Source organism: Falco peregrinus, chromosome 2, assembly GCF_023634155.1.
Source record: "Falco peregrinus isolate bFalPer1 chromosome 2, bFalPer1.pri, whole genome shotgun sequence".
NCBI lineage: Eukaryota > Metazoa > Chordata > Aves > Falconiformes > Falconidae > Falco > Falco peregrinus.
In genome coordinates, this window is record NC_073722.1 from 90742116 (window position 1) to 90764704 (window position 22589).

At 39.4% G+C, this 22589-nt stretch overlaps 1 protein-coding gene across 3 annotated transcripts in view; it reads left to right on the forward strand.

Moving 5' to 3' along the window:
- TAOK3 (TAO kinase 3) overlaps nucleotides 1-22589 on the forward strand; it is a 93021-nt gene that overhangs the window by 41646 nt on the left and 28786 nt on the right. For all 3 annotated transcript variants that reach the window (XM_055796890.1, XM_055796888.1, XM_055796889.1), the window contains 10 exons: nucleotides 948-1158; nucleotides 5136-5207; nucleotides 6287-6388; nucleotides 6867-6912; nucleotides 7867-7963; nucleotides 11359-11472; nucleotides 12549-12640; nucleotides 14711-14804; nucleotides 16279-16360; nucleotides 21996-22163. In XM_055796890.1, the coding sequence (XP_055652865.1) occupies nucleotides 1039-1158; nucleotides 5136-5207; nucleotides 6287-6388; nucleotides 6867-6912; nucleotides 7867-7963; nucleotides 11359-11472; nucleotides 12549-12640; nucleotides 14711-14804; nucleotides 16279-16360; nucleotides 21996-22163 (987 nt within the window). In that variant the 5' untranslated portion in view covers nucleotides 948-1038. The remainder of the gene's footprint in view (nucleotides 1-947; nucleotides 1159-5135; nucleotides 5208-6286; nucleotides 6389-6866; nucleotides 6913-7866; nucleotides 7964-11358; nucleotides 11473-12548; nucleotides 12641-14710; nucleotides 14805-16278; nucleotides 16361-21995; nucleotides 22164-22589) is intronic.

Sequence of the window (22589 nt, forward strand, 5' to 3'; positions counted from 1 at the left end):
AAGTATTTTTCTTTTATGCACAGAGAAGATGTGGTCTCAATAAATGAGGTGCTGAACTATGTATCTGGAAGAACTTTTTAGATGTGCTCCAGACTGTTGTTAGAAGCTGTTCCAGTTGATTCACCTGCAGATAATCTACTGGGTTTCAGAAGTCAAAAGCAGATGAGTAGAGGCATCTGTCATTGTGTTGTGCACCGGTGTCTGATGTACCAATGCAGATTTTTCAGGATGTTTTGATAGGAAGCGTGAAACTTCCTGAACTTACTTTTTCTTTGTTTATTTTCCCCCCTCACATAAATAAAACTTTGGGGATGAACACTGGAAACCGTTTAAATGCAGCTCAGTTCTGTTCTAATTATATGCTTATGCTAAAGAAAGATGTTAAGGAGGTAAAGATCTGCCTTACGTGATGGAATCTAGGGTCTTCCAAATGCAATAAGTCTGTGACCTGGGAGCCATCCCAATCCAGTAGCGTTAGCTGTCTTATAGCTGTGAATAAATAAATAAAAAAAATAAAAATCATATGATTGTGAAGTGTTTCTGTGGAATAGAATCTAACTTTTCTACTACCACCAGCTGGCAAGTGGGAGTAGAGAAACAAAGCAAACAGCAGAGAAAAGTAGGAGGAATAACAGTGATGGTCTAAAAACGGACACAGTAGGAGACCAGCAATAACAAACTCATATCACAGGATGTTTTGCATAGCAACAGGGCTCTTGTCTTCAAGTGGACTTCAGCGTAACTGCAGCACTTGCTTCCTGTGTGAGATAAATGAGCTGTTGTACTCTGAATGCATTTTAATCTCTATATCTAAATTGGACTAATAATTGAAAAGAATTAGCTGAAGGAAACAATAGTGAAGTCTATTGCTCCTGAAAGTGTTTCCTCTTATTTTGCTGTCAGAGAAGAAGTGTAAAGGAAACAGATTAAAGAAACTTTTTCACCAGGTGCTGAATGCTGTCTACAAACTACTTTGTCGATGAAGGAAGAAATTGATTGGGAATTGAAAGCGCGAACTAGTTCATAATACTGTTCAACATGCGCAAAGGGGTGCCAAAGGACCCAGAAATAGCTGACCTGTTCTACAAAGATGATCCTGAAGAAATATTTGTGGGTTTACATGAAATTGGACATGGAAGTTTTGGAGCAGTTTACTTCGTAAGTATAGTTTTTTACCTCCTTTTTGAAAAACAGAACCATTTAAAATGACATTTTAGAGACTTTCAGCATTTGTAAAAGAGCATCCTTTGAGCTCTTAGTGCTCTGTATTAGCTTTCTCATAACATCTCAAAAATAACTGTTTCCAGAGCACTCCTGAGCTCTTTACTGTTACAGCTGTATCTTTATAGTAGCAGTTGACTAGTCATAATAGTGCGTTCAGCCATCCAGGTTAGGTATATAGTATCTCATGCTGTCTGATGCTGAAAGCTGAATTTAAACAGTTTGCCAAACTGTAATTTCAAGATACTCTACAAAGCATTCATATGCTTGTAAATCATTGCAAATCTAATGAATTAATTAATTGAAAATGCATTTGGAGTTAAAAGCTACTTTGTTAATGAGTTGGTATTGTGTCTGCTTGGGTGGAAGTCACATCAAATCTCATTCAGGCTTTTGAATGATTTGCTTGTCTGCTGCTCTGATAATTTAGGAGGTAGAGAGTTCTTTGAAATATCATTCTGTTTTGTCATCCTCCTTGTCCCTACGTTCATCTCTTAACATACTATCTGCAATAGCAAATCTTTACATGGCAAAAGCAAAGAGAAAGTCCTAAGAGGAATAGGAATTCAAGTGGGAAGGATGTGTTGCGTTATTGATACAGTCAAGAGAATTTAATCTGGAAAACAAGAAGAATAGTGGTTTTACAATTAATATCAAACAAAGCTAAATCCGAAATACTGGATTTGGAAATAATTATAATCCAGATGGTATCAATGAAACTAAAATAGAATTCAGTATGAAGAAATCAAAGATACATTAAAGCTGCATAGCCTGCCACTCCAGAAGATCAGGTTCATTAGAATTGGAATTTCTGAATATCAGACATTAAAGCATTTAGATAAGTACCCTTACACCTGTAACTCCAGAAGCTAGCAGTAGCTAGCATGAGTTATTTGCAAGCACTTCAATTCATTGTTTATAGTTGTTTAAAGGGGTGGAGGTGTTGGTGGAACTACTGTTAGAACAGGAGAAGAGCCTGATAACTTTGTGTCAGATAAGCAGTACTTGTGTGTTTTGAGAGAGAATGCTATAATTCCACAGGGTATAATGTGGAACAGTGGGACAGTCATTTTTAGATGTTGGAGTAAGTGACAAGTTGGGGAAAGTATAATGTTAAATGTACTACATGTGTAAGAGGATGAGGCTGTAAAACTTGGAATACATGTTGATCAACTCTGTAAGAAGAGCAAGCATTTTTTCAGATGGGAGTAGGCAGGTCCTACCCAGTTATTTTTCAAAACCAAAGGGAAAGGATGCATGGTATGCTTTAGGGTAAAGATGAAGTAGGGAAGGTACCACCTTTATCATTTAGCTCCAGTATTCAGAAGTTCCTCATACTTCTGCGGGAGGAGGTCTAGCCTACCAAGCAGGATTACAACTGAGATGTCACTATGATTAGGTGAAAGACTTAGGATTTGCCGATGCTTCTCTTCCTCCTTCACTTAACTGATCTGTGCTTTAAAAACACTGGAGAGTTTAGCCAGACTGTAGCTTCTTGCAATATCCTGCTGGCAGCAGCTGCATCTTCTGAGGTTGATGGGATTGCAGTCATGCCTGTAGTAATATTTCTGTAGTAACATAGTAATGAGATGCATCACCACTTTTCTTTGCCACTGTTTAGAACTAAAGCTTTCCTTCCTATTGCATGAAGCACTTGGCATCCAGTAAGTTGTTCTTTGGAGTCTTTTCCTGGTCTTGCTGTGTACATAAGTCATGAGCAGAAACTCACCTGTTTGCAGTTTTCAGTGCACAGTGGCCTGGGATCCATCCACTCACCAAAGGAAGGCCTCCAGCTATATGCTGCGTTGTATGGATCATGCTAGAGCTTTTTCCTACCACACAGGGATGCTGTGCATCTTTGCTTTGGTTTTCCTCCTTTTTAAAAGCTTTTGTAGCCTGTCTTACATCTTGATTCTTGTGCATCTTAGAGTAAGGCAGGGGCCAACAGCAAGATCTCGGATTGTTGTGGCAAGATTCCAGGGATTCTGACATACTTCCTAGCAAAAGAGGAGAATAGGTCAAAAAACTTCGAAGGAACAGGGCTTTCTAAATCATCCAGAAGAATGGGGAAGAGACTTTAGATACAGAAAAAGGGGCAGGGCATGGATTGTTAGGCTGTGGCTGCATCTCTTTGCCCTTTTTATTTAAATTGGTACTGATATTACTAGGAACAGCAAATACATTGATCTGTATCTTGTCTCTATTATTGTGGATCGATATAATTATTCTAGTTTAAACTTCAGTTTAAGCTCAATTTTTGCAAGCTGTTTTGTTTTCCAGTGTACTATTGCCAAGGCTTGGCAAGATAATTTGAAATTCCTTTTCTTGCTTGAAAGAAATGATACATCATATATCAGGAGGCTAAGGAAAAAAATATGCCACTTCTCACAAGGTTTTAAAGTTGATGTTAACTTGACATGAAATCAACTAAGTTGCTTTGACACTTCAGAAGAATAGTTTTCATCAAAAACAACCTACTTATATCCATGCTAGAAATAAGGAAAAGTGATAAAGCAGATGAGGGCAGCGTGAAAGAGGTTTTGCAAGCAAAATGTGCTTGTTTTCTGCCAAGCTTTTCACTAAAGATCTAAGTATGGCCAAACCCACTTCCAGCAAGTGGATATTTCTGAGAGTGTGCTTGTACAGCTCTTTAAATTATTTCAGCCAGGAGGATCCCAGGTGCTTGATACAGCAAGAACTTCACACATAACTGTGAGAACATGGGATTGATCCATTTGGCAAAAAATTAAGGCTGAAATGAAAGATACCATGTTCATGTGAAGATACTTGGAATACCTGGAAATTTCTTTACAATGCCAGAATTAATTCATACATTTGAGTAAAATACTCTTGATCTTTTATGTGCTGAATCAGGACAGTGAGTGATTAGGAAGGGCTTTGCCTTATCCAAAAGTTACTTGTTTTCAGCTTTCTCTAACTCATTTGAGGAGGAATGTGTGCTGTGAAGAGTATAAGTGTGTCAACTCCCTTTAGTAATGCCTGTGCTCTATTGGTTCACCAACATCTTTTTTCTTTGAAGTCACTGCATCATGAAATGTCTTTCATTAATACATTACTTGAAAGTATAGTACTCATCCGCTCAAGCAGTTGAAAGAAGGATTTACCACATTTAGCTTCTATTGTATTCTAAGCTTTTAGCTGTCATTAATTTTTTGTCCCCAAAATGGTAAATGGTTGGAGGTACAGGGATTTCAACTCTTTAAAGACTAAAACCTTCAAGTTTTCTGTCCTTAACATGCAGAAATGAGGGCAGTGCCAATCCAGGCAAGTAGAGCTCTTCCTAAAACTTGAGTTTTCAGCCTCCAGTCACCATCCCTGTGTCATACAGGCTGCTGAAAAGCAGAATTTTGATGACTGAATAATATTCATTGCAAAACTGAGATCTGGTGCAGAAAAAGGAAGGTTGCTTTTTTTAAATTGAGATAAATTCCAGAAAGAAGCATCCTCCTGAAACTAGAAATTGAAATGGCTGTTTAAGAATATCAATATTATATGGGGATTTTGTAAATTATAGAGGTTTTGATATATCTCTTCTTTCTTTGGAAAACATTTTTCCAAAGGTTTATCTAAAACTGTTTTTACTGTAATTCCAATACAACTGTATTTTGCATGTTCTCAGTAGGTGCAATATTGGGCTTTGGTTTTTGGCAACAAGCACAGTAAGGGCTGAGGGAGGAACAGTGGATATGGACAGGTAGGTGAAGTCAGGAAAAAGTATCATAATAGTTGTCTGGTAAATCTTAAAATGAGGAAAATGTCTCTGGAGATGTAGGAGCTTGCAGGGGTGAAATAAAAGAGAAAAAAGCTTACATTTGCCAAAGGCACAGTTCACCATGGGGAGGGGAAAAAAAAATGAAACTTTTTTTCAATCTATTTTTTCCTCCCTGCTGTAGGCTACAAATTCCCACACTAATGAGGTGGTGGCAGTCAAGAAAATGTCCTATAGTGGAAAGCAAACGAATGAGGTAAGGTGAATAAAGCCAATTCTGCATGCAGAAGTTGTTGCAACTATAATGCAAATCTGAACAGTGAAATTAGCTGTATATTTTATTTGACCCTAGCAGACCAGCTTTTTAATGCGGTAACTGTTGCTCGCTTCCATAGGAAGCATGGAGGTTTGTAGAAGGAAAATGAGTTTATGCAAATTTTGATAAATAGTTCAGTTTAAGGAAATGAATGGCAATTCAGAATGCTTGTATGGTGGTTATTTCACCATGGTAATAATTTCAGTAGTAAGTGCATAAAGAGCACACTGACTATTGGAACCACAACCATAACACTCTGAGGCATGGACTGAAACTTGGAGCTGCTTGAAACACTGTTCAGGATCTATAATCTACGATTGCATAGACCTTGTATTCAGAATATCAGTCTCATTTCAATTGTTGCTTGTTAGTTGCTCCTCTTACTTTTGTGTTGGGGTGCCTTGAATTTGGATTGGCTCTGTTCAATTGAATTGGTGCATTGATGTGCACCGGAGAATGTGTTTTGCCTTAAGAGCAAGCAGGGATGTTATCAACTCATTTTTTCCTTGCTTACCTGTTGGTCTCCCACATGTGCTATGGTCTTCCGAATGTCAGTGGCTTTGTGCTGCTTTACAAAAGGAAGGTGAACAGTTAACTGCTACTACTTCTAGCACGTATTATAGGTGCTGTTGTCTCTTGGGGCAGATGTTACCAAGGTTGAGACCACCAGACAGTTCAATATGCAAAACAGAAGCAATGCTTTAAGTAAAATGTATTGCAGTTAAAATGAGGGAAAACCCCCACAACTTTTGCACTCCTCTGTCTGTTTAAATAAGGCTTGGGAGGGGGTCTCAGTGCAGCAATAGAGATCCAGACAGCAGATACAGAGCTGTGTTTTTGCAGCTATGACACCTAGATTGTTAGTGTCTTACATTGTAAAGTCTTCACATTGTAAAATAATTTTGTGGTTGCTTTTCAGACTGTCCTACAATGTGTGGTGTATGAGAGTATGTAGGGGATGAAGTAGAGAAATGTATTTATGCTTTTTTGCTCTTTTTTTTTTTTTTTTTTTTTACTAGAAGTGGCAGGATATCATCAAAGAAGTCAAGTTTCTACAACAGCTGAAGCACCCCAACACTATAGAGTATAAGGGCTGTTACCTGAAAGAGCATACAGCATGGGTGAGTGAATGATGTGGCATTTAGAGGTCTTCATGAGCAGAAAACGTATAGTACAGCAATCAAATATTGAATACACAAAGTGTCTTTACATGCAGCAGTATTCATCCCGTGCTGCCTGTAGTCTCTTTCTTCTGAAGAAGGTTCCAGGTAATTTAAAGAGAATAGGTATTTAGGATATTGGAACAAATCCCTGCTTCTCTGAGGGAGGCCTCTGTATTCATGCAGATTAAACAATTATTATGTAACACTCTCTACAGTATCTCCCCACGGTCTTTGCAGTGCCTCAACCTTCTTTACAACAATGAAAGATGTCTTGGCATTGCTGGAATATTTGGAGCATTTTATTTTGTTCATCACTTGCTGCATTTCTTGCAACTTCAGGTTTTATTTGCTTCTACTATTTCTTAGCCATTCAAGTAGTAACTGTTTGGGTGAGCATCTACCCTATAATTTAAGAGCATGCTTTTTTTTCTTGCAGTTGGTTATGGAGTACTGTTTAGGATCAGCTTCAGATTTGCTAGAGGGTAAGTTTTATATAGTCTTTGATTTTCTTTTTCCTAGTGCCCCTTCTGAGTACAGTGGGAGGCTGTTTTCTCACAGACTGGTATTTTGCAGATGGTAGAGGCGGTCTGTCTATGCTACTCCATTCCGTAGCTACAGTGCCTGTGTTTGTGATACCAAGGGTAAGCTGAGACTTTCCCAGGAGGCCAGTGCTACGTATGGTTGGCATGCACGTTTATATATTGTAAAATGAAGGTGTAAATGTATATAGCTATGTTCCTGTAATTTGTTCCACCTTGATGACTGAAGCAGGCTGCCTGTTTTCTGAATACCCGTAACAAAAACCTGCAGGGATTGCCTTTGTCCTTGACTTGCAGTTTGTAGGAATAATTACGGATTATTTTATAGGACAAAAGACTTGTGACCTCAAAACTAGAACAGCAGCACCTGCAGAGGAATAGAGAATCTAAGCCAAAGTTTGTAAAAACTAGTACGCTGTGGGCTGTATCTTTTTTGTATCTAGGGTACAGTCAGCCAAGTCACAGGCTGGTCATGTTTAGGGATACAGGAGTGTACTTTGGGGGACACCTCTTTGTGGCTGTTGTTTCTCACCTCATTTTCCTGTTTTTTGGCTGTTGGAGGAAAAAAAGTATTAAGTTTTCTTTGCGAAGGACCAAATGAGCATTTCAAATACATTTGGCAAGCTGCACTCAGACACATCTCCTGGTGTTAACAGTAACTGTTGGCCCTAACAGGAATGTAAAGAAAAATACAGTTTCCTATGATGTGAAATACATGCACAGGCTGTGCATAGACTCAGAGCTGCTAGTGGCTGTCAGGCTGTAGGAAATTAGTACAAGGAAGATGATGTTCACCTTATATTTGCAAAACTGGTGGAGTTCCTTCTCTTTAAAAACGCTTTCTCAGGAAAAGATCACACTGACCTTTTTACGGTTTTTCTTGAATTATTTCTGTAGTTCACAAGAAGCCACTTCAGGAAGTGGAGATTGCTGCCATCACCCACGGTGCCTTGCAGGGGCTGGCCTACCTGCACTCTCACTGTAAGATTCATAGGTAAGGCTAGCGCCTGGTGCTATTGGATGTCCTTCCGTCTTCCACTCTGTAGAGCCTGAAAACTGCTTTGCTGTGTTTAAGCAACTTTGGTAAAGGTTATTCTACCAAAATTTTATCTAATAGACATGTCGGTACTCCTAATGCCAGGGCAGATGTATAAATAACAGTTGCTGGCTAATAAGGAAAGCATTTTTTTGGTCTAAATAATCTCATGTGGCTATATCCTGTGCTGAATCTCTTCCACATCAGCAATTTTTCTCTATACCAGGTATACCTGGTAACAAGGGATGCACCTGAATGTTGGCAGTAAACACAGACAGGAAAAATCACCCTAAATTTGCCAAATAAAGTGGAGTGATAGAACTAGACTATTTTTAAGACTAGACATAGTGCGAATTTTGTTATGAGTAAGTAAAACTTCATGCTTTCAGAAACCAGTCAATGAAAGCCTAAGTCAAGGGTAAAACTACCTTAGGAGAAGTCAGAGCACACAGGCAGAGGAAGATTTTTGTAAAAGGCTGCTTGTGGAGGTAGCTTCTAGATCTGTCTTTCATAATGGGTATTTTTCAGGAGTTTGGATTTTTTTGACTCACTTGTCAACAATGTTGCATGTTCTCATTTTATGTTTTTTTTTGTTCTAATTTTGGGTACTACTGATATCTCAGGGACTTGTGAAATGGATGTAGATTACTGTAATGAGTAGAGAGTCATCATAATGAGGCAGCTTGAGACTGATTTATGGGCTAAAAGCATCTTTGTAGTCTACTGGCAAGCTTGAGACAGAAAATTCGTATATCTGAGGCTGAGTCAGTGAGGGATTTTTAGAGACGGGAATAATTTGTCACTTGTTAGAATAACTATTTGGGGCATATCTACACATGGTTATTAAATTATATTTAAGTGAAATATTAATTTAAACATTAATTCCAATTCATGAAATTAAAATAAGATTATTTTTGATCAGCTGTTTGCATATATGCCCTATATGGGCACTGTTGAGAATTGTTTTTTCTCGATACTCATTAGGACTTTCTAAGAAGGTGCAATTAGTGTGTTTTAAATTCAGCATTTCACATACTGAATACTAGCTGCTCTGTGTGAACTTTCCATTCACATTTCCATTAGCAGGTTTATTGCAGATTGAGACCAAAGTTGGTTATTTCTCTTTCCAATTGGAAGAAGTTATTTTGCTGACACAGTGGCCATAAGGATGGTGGCTGCTGAGGGCACCACATGGGTCTTTCAGTCTAGCTGGTTGTCTTCCAAGAGCTGTAAGCCTTGTAACTCCTGAGATGGGAAGGCAAGTCTCCTCTCCTGGAAAAGACCATCAAGAGATTTCTAGTTTCCCGATAGATGTTGGGCCTCAAAAAGGAGTGACAGAAGAGTGTCATGTCCTAGTGCTGTTGTTGGGCAGCAAGGGGTGCTGCTGTACTGATGTGCACAACGACAGGGGAGCCTGAGGGTACAGCACATGCTGCCTGGCAGGGGCAGAGCATCCAGGCCCCACGGGCAGGAAGGCAAAGGCAGCAGGGCCAGGGTAAGGGGATACCTCATGGGGACACAGGAACAGCACCCGGCTCTCCTCATAGCCTTGCCACCCCTTTGTTCTAGCAGCATGCCTTGGCATGGCAAATCGTGAGATTAGTTCCTGTTTAATTGCAGGCACAAGGCAAACCTACTGGCAGATGTGTTTGCTGATACGTAACATGGCTGCTAAGTCCTCTGGTTGTTGTACAGTAGAAGTAGCAGTGGAGATGACAGCAGAGAGGACAGCCTGCGTTGTCTCTTTTGTACTTTTGAGGTGTTCATTCTTGCACGTACCAGACATCTTTAGCACTTCTCTGCAGAAGTGACAGATGCATAGACCTCAAACGTGAAGACAGGTCAGGATGTTTTTGAGTAGCACATGCATGCAAAAAAACTCCGTAGTATTAGTTTGAAGCAGTACTTTCCTGGGAATGGGGATATAGAGAAATAGAGGTTCTTACTCTGGCTCTGCTGCTGAAATACTGTAAGTAAACTGTCTCTGTGGCTCCCTTTATCCCAGCTCTGACTTTTGTGTGCTGGCTTTTGGAGACAAAGGTATCTCACCAGTGTTTGTGTCACACTACATTTACAGGGTCTTTCAGCTTAGCTGTTCTCTGGGTCTACAGTGTTGTGTTTTATGCAAAAATTATTATTCTTCAACTGGTGTGTGATAATTCAGTGTATGCTTTTCCTCTGCAGCAAATACAAGATAGCTTTGTTTCCCTTCGCATTTACCTTATTAGCTCAGTTTTCACAGGGTCAGAGTATGAGTGCATTTGGCAATACACAGTAAATTGTGTTGGAGGTCTAATACTACTGGTAAGTGGCTTTGGTATTTAGGTGTTTACAGGTTGAACACCAGATAAGAAAAGCTGATGTTTTCATTGGTTTGATTTTTTTTATTTTTTTTTTTTTGTGGAAAGATACATTATATTTTTTTAAGAGATAGTGAGGAGGTATTCCAGACCATATAGTGTATAGCAGCCTGACTGACCGGAATCCCTTACACATATTCCATTTATGTTGAAGGTCTGCTTTTGCAAAAGTAAATAGCTTTGCCCATGTGAATGCATCTGTAGCATACCTAGTGTGCGGTTTTCCCTTTGTTTTTGAACTGCTGTATCAGGGTTTTAAGGAACTTTCACTATATTGGGATTTTCAGCTGGCAATGTATAAGTAGACTTGAATTTCTTAAAGCAGTCCTCTTCCTTTTATGTCAGATGGGTGAAAGAAAAAAATATTTTAGATCTGACAAGTCTGTTTCAAACTTTGAATGGGGTCATTGCCAAGTGTCTTGGGAGGTATGCAAATTGAGTTAACCTTTCGCAGCATTTCATGGGCAGTTAATTTGAAATTATCCTGCTTACTGCTGGAATTGAGAAACTTACGGTGCCAAAGGTATTGAATAGATCTTGTACCTTTTGTATTTCAGTAGTGTCATTATCGTTAATCTCTTAAATGTGTGAATTATCAGAGCGTTGTAAGAAGGATCAGATAAGGAATTCTAGGGCATTTGAAAGATGAAAATAGCACATCTGGTATTAAGGGTGTCATAGCTGACATAAGGTGTCATAGTACCCCAATACATCTCTCCTGGATCTTAGTTTGGGACCTCAACCTTGCACCCATGCCTCCTCTCTTCTTCACTTCCCTCACCCCCTGTCCTTTCTAGGTACAGCCAGGTTTTCCATTCCACAAAAACACACAGATCTGATTTCTCTAGCTTTCTGTAATACTAGACTTCTAAATATTCTTAGATTCTTATGAATGTTTAATTGAGAAAAAGTTAGTGGACTTCTGTGTTTGTAAATTTTTGAAAGTTATTCTACTGGAACCAGAAGTATAATTTTCTTTTTTTTCTTTTAAAGGGATATTAAAGCTGGAAATATTCTTCTAACAGAACCAGGTCAAGTGAAACTAGCTGATTTTGGGTCTGCATCTATAGTCTCCCCTGCCAATTCTTTTGTGGGAACGCCTTACTGGTGAGTAAAGCCTGCAATACTTCCATATTTATAAGACTGCTCTCTTCTATTTCCAGCGTTTCACAATCTGAAAATAATATCTGGCACAAAAACTTAATTAACTGAGCAGTTTTCTTAAAATTCCTGTGTCCAGCTCTTCAGGAAATGTGTTCTTCCTCAGTGCCCATGAGTAGAGAGAGGTAGGCTGTGCAGCACTTTGAAATGGTACCAGTTAATGCTTCGACTGTTGTAATGCCATTGGCTTAAAGATTATTAACGCTTGCCATAGGTAACGGAACTAAGACAACGACATGGAGAAAGGGAATCCTGTTAATCTGGCCATGCAGACTCTAAGTCACACAGCTACTTCAATTCTGTTTTGAAGCAACTTGCTTACGAGTCGCTTCAGGTGCTTGGCATTCTTACCATAGTGAACCAGCATAGCTTTACGCTCCACTTACTTTTATGGCAGATGCCCCAGGCATTGATGGGAGGTCACCTATCGCCCAGCCTCTGAACAAGTCCATTTGGCAAGAAGCCTGCTTCATCTTTGAAGAACAGAAGAGGCTGAATTTTTGCAGGCTGGGCCTGCTGCTTCCATTTCCCCCTACTTATCCCTTTATCTTGGACCACCATATTTCCCCACTGTTATGGATTTCCCTGTTCCTTTCATAGCTACACTCACAGGCTGCGTATATCTGCTGGAAAATTCTCCCGGTGTGCCAATGGAAAACCCACCATCTCTGGTGGGAGTACAAATGATACCTTTAGGACTCTCCCAGACCTTGCTGTCTGCCTGCAGGTACAATGCCTTTGAGATTGGTGTGGGTCTCCCATGTGCCAGCATGTTGCGCTAACAGCAAGATGATCAGGTTGGCCTCTTATTTACTTTCCTTTCTTAAACTGCCTCTTGGAAGAGTTGCTAGTGCAGGCAAGCATCGTTTTATTTCAGCATGGCTTTACTCAGCTCCATGCTGGCTCTTTAAGTTCTCGTCTGCTGCGCTGCTGAAGGTGATGAAACCATCTCATTTTAAGCTATGTGCTGGGAGTCACAATTTGTATCCCCTAACCTGCATGTTCTGCGCTGTGGTTGGTAGGATGGCACCAGAGGTGATCCTTGCTATGGACGAGGGACAGTATGATGGAAAGGTGGATGTCTGGTCTCTTGGGATCACGTGTATTGAGTTAGGTGAGTAAATACTTGGCAGCTGAGATGAGTAATTGTCTGCAATGTTTATTAGGAGGTCCTGAAAAAAATGGAAGATTCTTATTCTTTAAGATATTTTTTTTGGTATTTTTCTCTCTCTTTTTTTGTTGGTTTTTTTTTTTTTTTCCTTTAAGAAGCCTGACTAGGAAAGCACTGACAGTTGAGTTTAAGTCTTTTACTCACTGGCAAATCAAGAGCAAGCCACTAATGCTGCTGTGCTTTATTGTTAATCTGGTGTACTCAGTTATTCCCATAACAGCTAGAGGATTCTAGTCTTTTATGAGAGGAAACTGGTTTGTAGTCTGTGTATTTCAAGCTGGTTTTGGAGAAAGTTGATCCAGCTATTACATCAAGGGAACTGGTGTCCTAAGAATTGTGTGTTAGAAGGGACCTACATTTAATTTTCAATTCTTCTTACTTCCTCACTCTCTAAAACAAAAATCTTCAATCTCAGCTGAAAGTTTGTGACATGAATCAACGTGGACAGGTTCTTTACATGAGAAGAAAAGGGTTTGCACTGCAAAGGGCAAATGATACGCATCCACACAACCTGAAGCAGATGTAGATGTGATAGCAGGTATACAGAGCAGATGTGTGCATTTTAAGTTTGAATATTGATATTGCATGTGCTGAGTAGATTATTTTCAGAAATACTATTGATATGGATTATACTTAACCTTAACAGCAGTAATCAAGAACTTGTTGCAAGGGCAAGTTCAGTGAAAATGTTATTTATAAATGTTTAATCAGCAGAAATATATATAGCAGAAGGGGACATACAGAATGGGAAGAAGTGTTGACTTCAGTATGGAGATGGTAATGGTGTAGATGACTAGTAATATCACTCTGTATTTCATGTGCCAGCACTAATGCCTTGCTGACACGGTTTGTATTTAGATATAAAGAAAACCAAAATCAGAAGTTTTAGACTTGTATTATTCTGCATGGCCACTGATTATTTTCTTTTGTGTGTGTGTAGTTTAGGTGTGTTCTGGCTTCTCATAGATCACTGTAGTAGAATAGATATTATGCTACCCTTTGTTAGCACTGAGTCTTGATCCCAAAATATCTTATGGAGCTTTTCAGTCAGGAACCTCCAAGCCATTTTACGTAGTTGATGGGTTTGCTTTTTTTAACATTACCCTTTTGAGAAGTATTAAACTTCTTTTTTAACTTTGAACTTTGCCTTTGCATGATTCCATGTCTGAACGTGCAGTCAGGTAGCAGTGGGAGGAAATCTCTTGTTGAGCACCACTTGGGTTTCTTTGAATGCTTATGTCTTGATTTCTTGTGTAGCCAAAAGTATGTAGTCTTTAAAGAAAAGAAAATGCAGTGGTTTGCATGCATGCTGCATGTCAAGGACAAGTGATTGCTCTGACCTGACATGAACTTAAAATCCTGGCATCGTTGGCTGATTGGCGTGACTGACCTTAGATGGTGGTGAAAACTAGCCTTTCTCAATTTCTGTGTGAGATCTGCTGCACCCCTTAAGTGAGGGGCTGGTAGGTGGGTGTCCTCTTGGTGCAAGGACTAGGAAGAATTTTAGTTAGGGGGAGTTAATGACACATCTGGCAAGCAAATTTGGCAAACTGTCCCACTTGCAGGTGACTGCCAATGATAAATGAAACAGGCAGCCACTCTTTTTCCTTAATATAGGTGCCACAGTAGTGCATCAAAGATCTGTAGGTATTGATACACCATGTAATGGCCAGGAAATTTATGTATGTCTAAGCTCTGGTTTAGTCAGCTTCTGCTGATTGTACCATAGTAGGTCAGGTGTGAAATGTTGCAGTTAAGGTAAAATTTACTGGAAACTTTTCCTTATAATATGCATCCCATTCTCTCTGGATTTCTCATCCCCTCTTCAAGTGAATAGCAGCTTTCCTTGAGTGGTTGTCCAAGTCTCTAACCTAGAATATTAAAATAATTAGCTTAAATGTGATGATGACAGTAATGAGCTATTGATTTAGCAGTGATACCTTGCTCATACTTCCATATTTTTCTCCTTTTCTTTCCAGACTGCTTTATCACACCTTTCTCTTCTCTTTCTAGCTGAAAGGAAGCCTCCACTTTTCAACATGAATGCAATGAGTGCCTTATATCACATAGCCCAGAATGATTCCCCTACGTTACAGTCAAATGAATGGTAAGAGAGCTATTACTAGATGGTGGGTTTTTTTGTTATATTTCCCTGAAAATACTCTGTGACATTCTTTGCATGGCTAAAGTCTGACAAGAAGAGTATTTGTTGCAGTGTAGTGCTTTGACTGCGTTCTCAAATAGTGCTCCTGTGTAGGCAGGCTCGATTTTGACCTTCTGTCACTTTGGCTATGCTACAATCTAAATGTGTGGAGGTGTTAATTACGGGGCTGTAGATGCTGTAGGAATTAAAGTAATCTTGGATGCATTAAGCGAGCCATAGCTCAGCATCAGCAAAGTTTCCAGCTGCAAAAGATCCCTGACAGAGGGGTTGTTAGCATTGTAATGCAACTGAAATGTGGAGAAAGGGAAGGGAGAGGTATGCAGGATATAGAGGTAATTAGATTATCTTTTTCCAGTGAGTGACTTCAAAAGTCATCAGAGCATTGTGACCAGTAAATACTGCCCATGCTACCGGCTTGTTCCGGAGTCTGAGCTTTGATACGAGAATGCTTTGTTATTCTGTGGAAGCAAAGGGGTTACCTGTTCTCTGTGCCCGAGTGGAATGTAGCTATCAAGTGATGCTTGGCAGAGTCTGCAGATGGCTTGAAGCGATAGCTTCTCCTGGAGAGGTGTGAAGTTCCCCCAGTTACACTATGTTGCTTAAATGCCTAGCGATTATTTCTTTGCTAATCATTTTAGCAAAACCACTTTGGTTTCCTTACTTAATCATCTCTGTTTTGTCCATTTTGTCAAGGTTCGAAGACCTTGGTCTCATATCTGTACACTGGTATCCACATTCTTCTGTGTAGGATTTGCAATGCAAAGTAGAGACAACTTATGAATACAGTGTAAGAATCAGTATTCCTGATTGCAAGCAGTTTGTGTGTAGTCCACCAGTGTGCTCTCCGTGGCTTTGAGAACATAGGGAGTAAGTAAGGTGACTTCTATGCTGCTTCCAAGTTCAGTGGCACCTAGAAGATGAGTTTTCTTCTTTCCAGGTGTGACACAACCTCATATTTAGCCAAAAATTTTGGTGAACTAATCATTGTATCAAGGCACTTTAGAGCCAGCGCTACAAATGGTGGGAAGCTTTCTAGGGGTTAGAGAGCCGTTTCATCAGCTGACTTAAGAAGTACATTTCTTGAGTTAACTATAATTTCATTGTCATCTATTTTTAAGGAGTTGAGATAAAATTGAAAATAGTGAATGGTACACATAGTTCTTGCCTGGTTTTCAGTTTGTGGTTGGGAATAATAGTGTGTCTGTGTTTGTTTCAACAGCCTTTAGCTGTTGAAAGAACTGATGGGATCAACTTAACTCAGAATCTGGAAAAGTCTGGGTAATTTCTCTGCCCTAAAACTTAAGAACAAATTAGTCAGGTTGTGTTTTTTTTTTCTTTTGCTTGCACTAATAAGTTTGCGTCTATTCCAGATCCTAAGCTTCTTCTTAATTTAAAACTTCTTAAAATTTATTTACAGGTCAGACTCCTTTAGGGGATTTGTTGATTACTGCTTACAGAAAATACCTCAGGAACGGCCATCATCAACAGATCTGTTGCGGGTAATTTTTCAGATCTTTTGCAGAAATTTGGGGAAAAGCTGTCTATAGTACTAAAGATGATGAACAAACATTTGCCCATTCAAAAAAATTGTTAGTTTTGCTCTCATCTGAATCAGTAGAGTTTTGGGGTCTTCTGGAGAGTATTTTAGGCTGTTTAACTTTATTTCCTGACTTTGCCTTTCATGTCAGTCACAATTCTCTTTATAAGATGATGCTTAAGAGTTGAGCTACTGGAGAAAAGTAGAGGTAGGCTGTGTGGTAAAACAGTTACACTGTTGAGTGAGGAGTTGTTTGAGGGAGCAGCCCAGCACCCTGCTCCTCTTACACCCCAGAGTTCTGCAGAGGTTAAATTTGGATTGGAGAACTTGCAAGGCTCGGGGGGTAGTAGTGTAAGTAACAGGGTTTTTTAGCTGAAGGAAGGACCTGTCAGCAGGAGGGGGATAAAAGGATTTAATGTTCTTTTTTTTTTTTTTTTTTCTTTTGTGCTGCACATACTTTAGCTGAAAGTATTATCAAGGACAAACAGGTCCAGAGCTGAGTTAGTTAAATCTGTGCTGCTGAATTCCAACCAACATTTTTCTGTGTAGGCAGGGCTTAAGAGTGTGTTTCCTACTGCTGTGACGAAGAAGGGACTTCCACCAGCCTGTCTGCTATACTGTGCTGTCGGTAGGATGCCCTGAGTTGTGACCATGCTGCTGCACTAAGTGGTCTCTGAAAAAGCAGACAGAAATGAAGGAGGAAACTGGAGACAACCCCATTCGCCCTTTAAATGGGGGCAGAGGGACTGGGGAAACTATAATTTGGTGCAGCTTGTGTGAAAGCAAAGACCTTTTTGGAGCAGTTACTCAGTTTTGTGTAAAGTAATGTAACTTAATTTGCTGATGCTCCTTTTTTTATTTCTGCTTACCTTCTCCAGTAAGCAAAAATGTTATTTTTCTGTTGTGTAACAGGCAGTACTTGCTACCAAGCTTATATGCGATTTCATTGAGATTTAAGGCTTGCAATTTGTGGAAGTGACAGAAAATCTAAAAAGCCATTTTAATTGCTACTCAAAATCTAGACTTAACCAGTCTTCATAAGATGCATAGGCAATAGCAAATCTTGCAGAGTTAGTAATACTTTGAGAGTTATGTTCCACACGATCAGAGGATTGAGCTCTTAATAAAGATTTACAGATAGTGGCTGATTATTTAAAGGAACATGAGTATTAGAGATGGAAAGAGACTGTATGACTTGGTTTTATCTCCTGGCCAGAGCAGGATTATTCTGTGTGGGGTGCTCTGAACTGTCCTGTCTTGCCTGATTTTTTGACAGATGCAGATGAAGTTCAGGAAGGTTATCTTGACCTTCCTTTCTCTAGTAATGCTAATGTGAGCATGATTAATTCTTTATCTGTTCATACCTTTTGAATATGTATCTTTTTATGTTTGTTCTGCCTGATCTCAGTTCAGCTCTTGTTTTTGATCGATTGCTGCAAATCATTCATTTGGGCCTTTCTGATCCACTTGGTTGGTTGGTTGTTTTTTTTGTCTAAAGTTCCTTTGGCTGGATGGGGATTTCTGACACTAATATACGTATCATGAAATGTTACTCCAGGTCTGGTTATGCAGGAGCTGGGAAAGGCTGGCTTTGCTGTGCTCTGTGGTGTTACAGTAAGAGGTCCTGATATGGTGTTCTTTTGACTGCTGTCTGGCACAGAAGCCCTGACAAATTCATTGATTAGTGCCAACTGTAGATCTGTCCTAGTATTGTTACTTAGCAAACATACTCTGCATCTCTCTTATTTTACAATCATTTATTTTTTTTTGTCCTAGGTGTGTTTTGAGCAATTCCTCTTGATTCATTAACATCTTGTATTAAGTTTGCTTCTTTTCTGTATTCATACATCATACTTAGCTGTTTGAAAGTGGCACTAACAGGATAGGCCCAGGTTAACTTCTTCTCCTTGTCAAACCACCAAAACCAAAAGTTGTTTATATCCCTTTAATAGTTCCTATTATCTGAACCCAATTAATTAGAACTTGTTTTGGAAATAACTGTATCATTTTGGAAAGTGCCTTGTACAGGTTCGTAATTGCCAAAAGCATGTAGGAGGGGGACCTGTGATGGGAGTGATGTGGCCAGAGTTTGCCAAAGTTTTGTCAGTGATTCATAAATCACTTCCAGTTTAAGTCATTGGGTTTTGGTTTACCTGAGAAGTAGAAGAAATGCTTATAACTCCAAGGGCTTTGTGTCTGGGAAATTCAGGAGCAGCCTTCTGTTAGAAGGTAGGAATGTGTGAAATCCTGTCCAGCCCTTTTCCATCAGGCTGCTGCTTTTTTTTTTTTTTTTAAGTATTTCCTTTCTTTAAAATTGATTAGTGGCCCTGCTATTCCTCTGGCTGCCGTACATAGCTGCTGGTGAGAATTGCATGGGAAGCTGCTGTTCCACACCAGGTAAACAGGGCTCAATTTTTCCTTAAATATTTGAGCAGAGGAATTGCTAGCTCCATTGGGCGTTTTACTTAATTTCCACAGTAGGTTAGATTGCTGCTCTGGTCTACCTGACAGCCTTTTCATGCTGATTTTTGTTCTAAGGCTACCATTCAGCCTTCGTTTTATGGCTTCTCTTGTTGCTCTTTCAGCTCAGTAGAACACATTTTCATGGATGTTTCTGAGCCTCTTGGTTCTTGAAGAGAGAAATCAAAATCCTGCACTCTTTACTGAACAGCTAGCTTTGCACTTGCGTCTGTCCTTGCTTCAAGCCTGGACCATAGAGAATATTTAACTCTGATGCTTTTACTCTCGGGTAAAGGCTGATGAGCAAGCTTGTTTGTACTCTTTTCAGTGCCTGGTATATATTTTTTTTTTCCTGTGGTACATTCGTGCCGTGGCACATAACCAGCATTTTGTTCTCTGGTTCTGCTTGCAGCACCCTGACAGGCCTTTGACCAGCTAATAGGTTTATGTTGTAGGTTTTGGAATGATTCATTCATGTGGATTGGCAGCCTTTCTGCTCTCTAGGAATAGTGTAAGTTCATTGAAGGATATGATTTCATGAGTACCTTAGGTTGGAGTCTGTACAGACAATTGGAGCTGAGATCTTATTCTTAAATCATGTATATTCAGGCTTTGAATTCAGTTTCAGACTTTGAGAACAATACCCTACATGTTCCCTCCTGCAGTAGTTCTCCCTGAAGCTTTTTAGATTGTAAGATTGAAGATCTTTTTCTCTTGTGAGGGCTTTTCACTTGGGTGCAGTAAACAGGGATAAAGCAAATTTTTTGTGGCCACCTTTTCTTAAAGGGAACTGACTTTTAAATGGTGTGTTTGAAAATTAATTGTTTTGGTACATTATCCTAGATGGAAATAGTCAAATGACTGAAGTAAAAGGTAGTTGATAGTAAGAAAGGAAAAAAACCCCAATAACAACAACAAAAAAAACTCAAACGAACAAAAAAAATCCCTAAAACCCAAACCTACAACCAAAAACTCTCACTAATATTTTTCACTTGTAAAAATACAAGCAATTATAGAACTTGTTTTAAATGCTTTCTCCCTGTTTTTCTCAGCTTGCATAACATTCCCAGGAGGTTTGAGTTCTAGTAATCACTCTTCTAGCCAACATGCTACCTGCCTTTAGACTAACCTCGTCCTCCATTTAAGTCTGGGATTTATTGGTTCTTTTTTTTTTTTTCTTGCAATTTGGAGAAAGTATACAAATTAAGTCATTTCAGCCATCATTTCTTAAGAGTTGTACAGTACCCAGCAGAGGGGTGACTACATCTTTTAATGGAATGGAGACAATTAGATAATGCAAGTTAGCAGTCAGAATGCAAGAGCTTTTTTGTTTGATTTTCACTTCTGTGCATCTGCTGTACAATACAACCACATGGAAACTGTAATATTTGAGTAGAGCCTGAATATGAAGTGCATAGTCTTTCCAGTGAAACAAGGATATGCGCTGTTAGGGTGGATTTCAGTTCAGGTTCATTGTTCCATGTGCATGACTGCTTTCTAAAAATTATCTACGATGAGATAAAAATGGCTAGCTTTTTTTTTTCTAATCATAAATAAACTGCGTATTGCTACTGTTTACAGACAAATAAATGTTGGTTATCTGCATTGAGGAGCAGGAATGATTAATTTTGCTTCTGTGTGAAATGATGTTTTGAACTTTTAGCTATAATTCAAAAATAAACACCATCACTACTAGCAAAAAATTGATAGTGAAATGACTAGCCGTCCCCATTAGCGAAACTCAAATGCCCAACAATTTGAATTCAATTAAAAACAAGAAATAAGCCTGTGGCATGATGCTCTCCATGTTTATTTACAAATCATTAAAAGATGATCAGCTTATCTTTTCAACTTCTTTGTACGCAAGACTCCTGGTTTAAGGAGGACTGGGTTTCCTGTATTGGTTACTCCAGCTACAGTTGGATGTATTAGTTCTTGAACTTGACTGCCTTTAATCAGGTACTTAAAGTCCATTTAAGAGTTTATTGTTAAGTCTGCACTTAAAACTTACGCTTCTAGTACATCCTTAGCAGAAGTTGGTAAGAATCTGATTTGATTTTAACTCTGGCTACAGATGCTTTAAGTATAAATAAATGTTGCAGTCTCCTTACTGTTTTTCTCTATAAATTGGAATAGATAGATGCAGGATAAACTTGCATGTAGGTTAGGCAGGTAGTCTTACGTAATCAGGATTGATTCTTAGTGGAACAACCAGGTGAGCAGTTTCTTCCACTTCATCTGTTTCTAGGGAGACTTTGCTCTGGCAGGAGGTGGGTGGCCATGGGAAGGGTGGTTTGTTTTGCTACTGATACCAAGCATTGGAACAAGCTGCCTAAGGAAGTGTTTGAGTCGCCATCCCTGGAGGTATTTAGAGGGTGTGTAGAAGTGGCACTTACAGACATGGTTTAGTGGTGGACTCAGCAGTGCGAGGTTAACAGTTGGACTCTAATCTTAGAAGTGTTTTCCAACCTAAATGACTCTATGATTCTGTTCTTTGTCCTTTATGCGTTTTGTTCATTGTGAAGTTCTCTGCCTTTGTAAGGATTGAAGTGGCACCTTCTTGTACCTAGTATGCTTCAAGTAAATGAGCTCAGGAAGGGACAGGTGAGCTGTGTTGCTTGGAGAGCTCAGAAAACCTGACCCTGGTCCAAACTGTTTAATTTCAGACAGAAAAGTGTATCAGGGAGTCAGGGGTAAAGAGAGCTTGCAAAGGGTCAGCCAGGTGTCGTACCTCTCCATCCACTATCCAGCTTCTCCTGCTACTGATGTGCCTGTGCACGTGTGTACATATGCACGTGAGTTTCAAGTAGCAATGTGATTTTGCCTCACTTCTCTGTACTCTGCATTCTTGACTTCTGAACAAAACATTTTGCAGCCTACGCATCAAAACTCATAGTACGTAGCCATAGTTTGGTTATTTGATGTAGTGATGAGCACAGTCAGTGTACTCAGTACTCACTGTGTTTGGAGTCTTCATAAGGGGTATTACTAATTATTGAATATGAACAGACCAATGACTGCATATGAACCGTCATTTCAGGTATTAAAAAAAAAACAAAATCACTGTGTCCCTGTTTTTAGATTAACCATACTAGTGTCATGTCTGAAACCATGTCTTTTATTTCCTTTAAATTTAGCATGATTTTGTTCGCCGAGACCGACCACCAAGGGTACTAATAGACCTCATACAAAGGACAAAAGATGCAGTACGCGAATTGGATAACCTTCAGTACCGGAAAATGAAGAAAATCCTTTTCCAAGAGACCAGGAATGGTCCACTGACTGAGTCTCAGGAAGAGGAGGAGGTACTTATATTTTCTTACAGCATTTGCATTGTTATAAATGATTTTAGGGCAAGTGAGATGTTCCTGTCCTTAAAAGGGAGCAGAGCAACCACAGCCTAGGTGAGGATGCAATCCATGTTCTTGGAATGTGGTCTGGACTAGCAGAGAGACAGGATAATGAGTAATAGTAGCCCTTACTCAGTGTTAAATGTGCACTTATTGACAGCTTTAAAACTTCAGCTTTTTTTAAAATGTCCTTCCTTCTGAAAGCTTTAGGGAAGAAACTCATTTGCAGGAAGGTTCTTTGAGAAGTGAGTGGCTCACAGCCTGTGTGAAGGAGCGTCTGTTGACAGTCCAGGCTTTTCTTTTTCATAAGCATAGTCTCAAGACCACTTGATTAATGTTAGTATTTTTTCATTTACCATAACTCTAATGTAATTTGCTTAT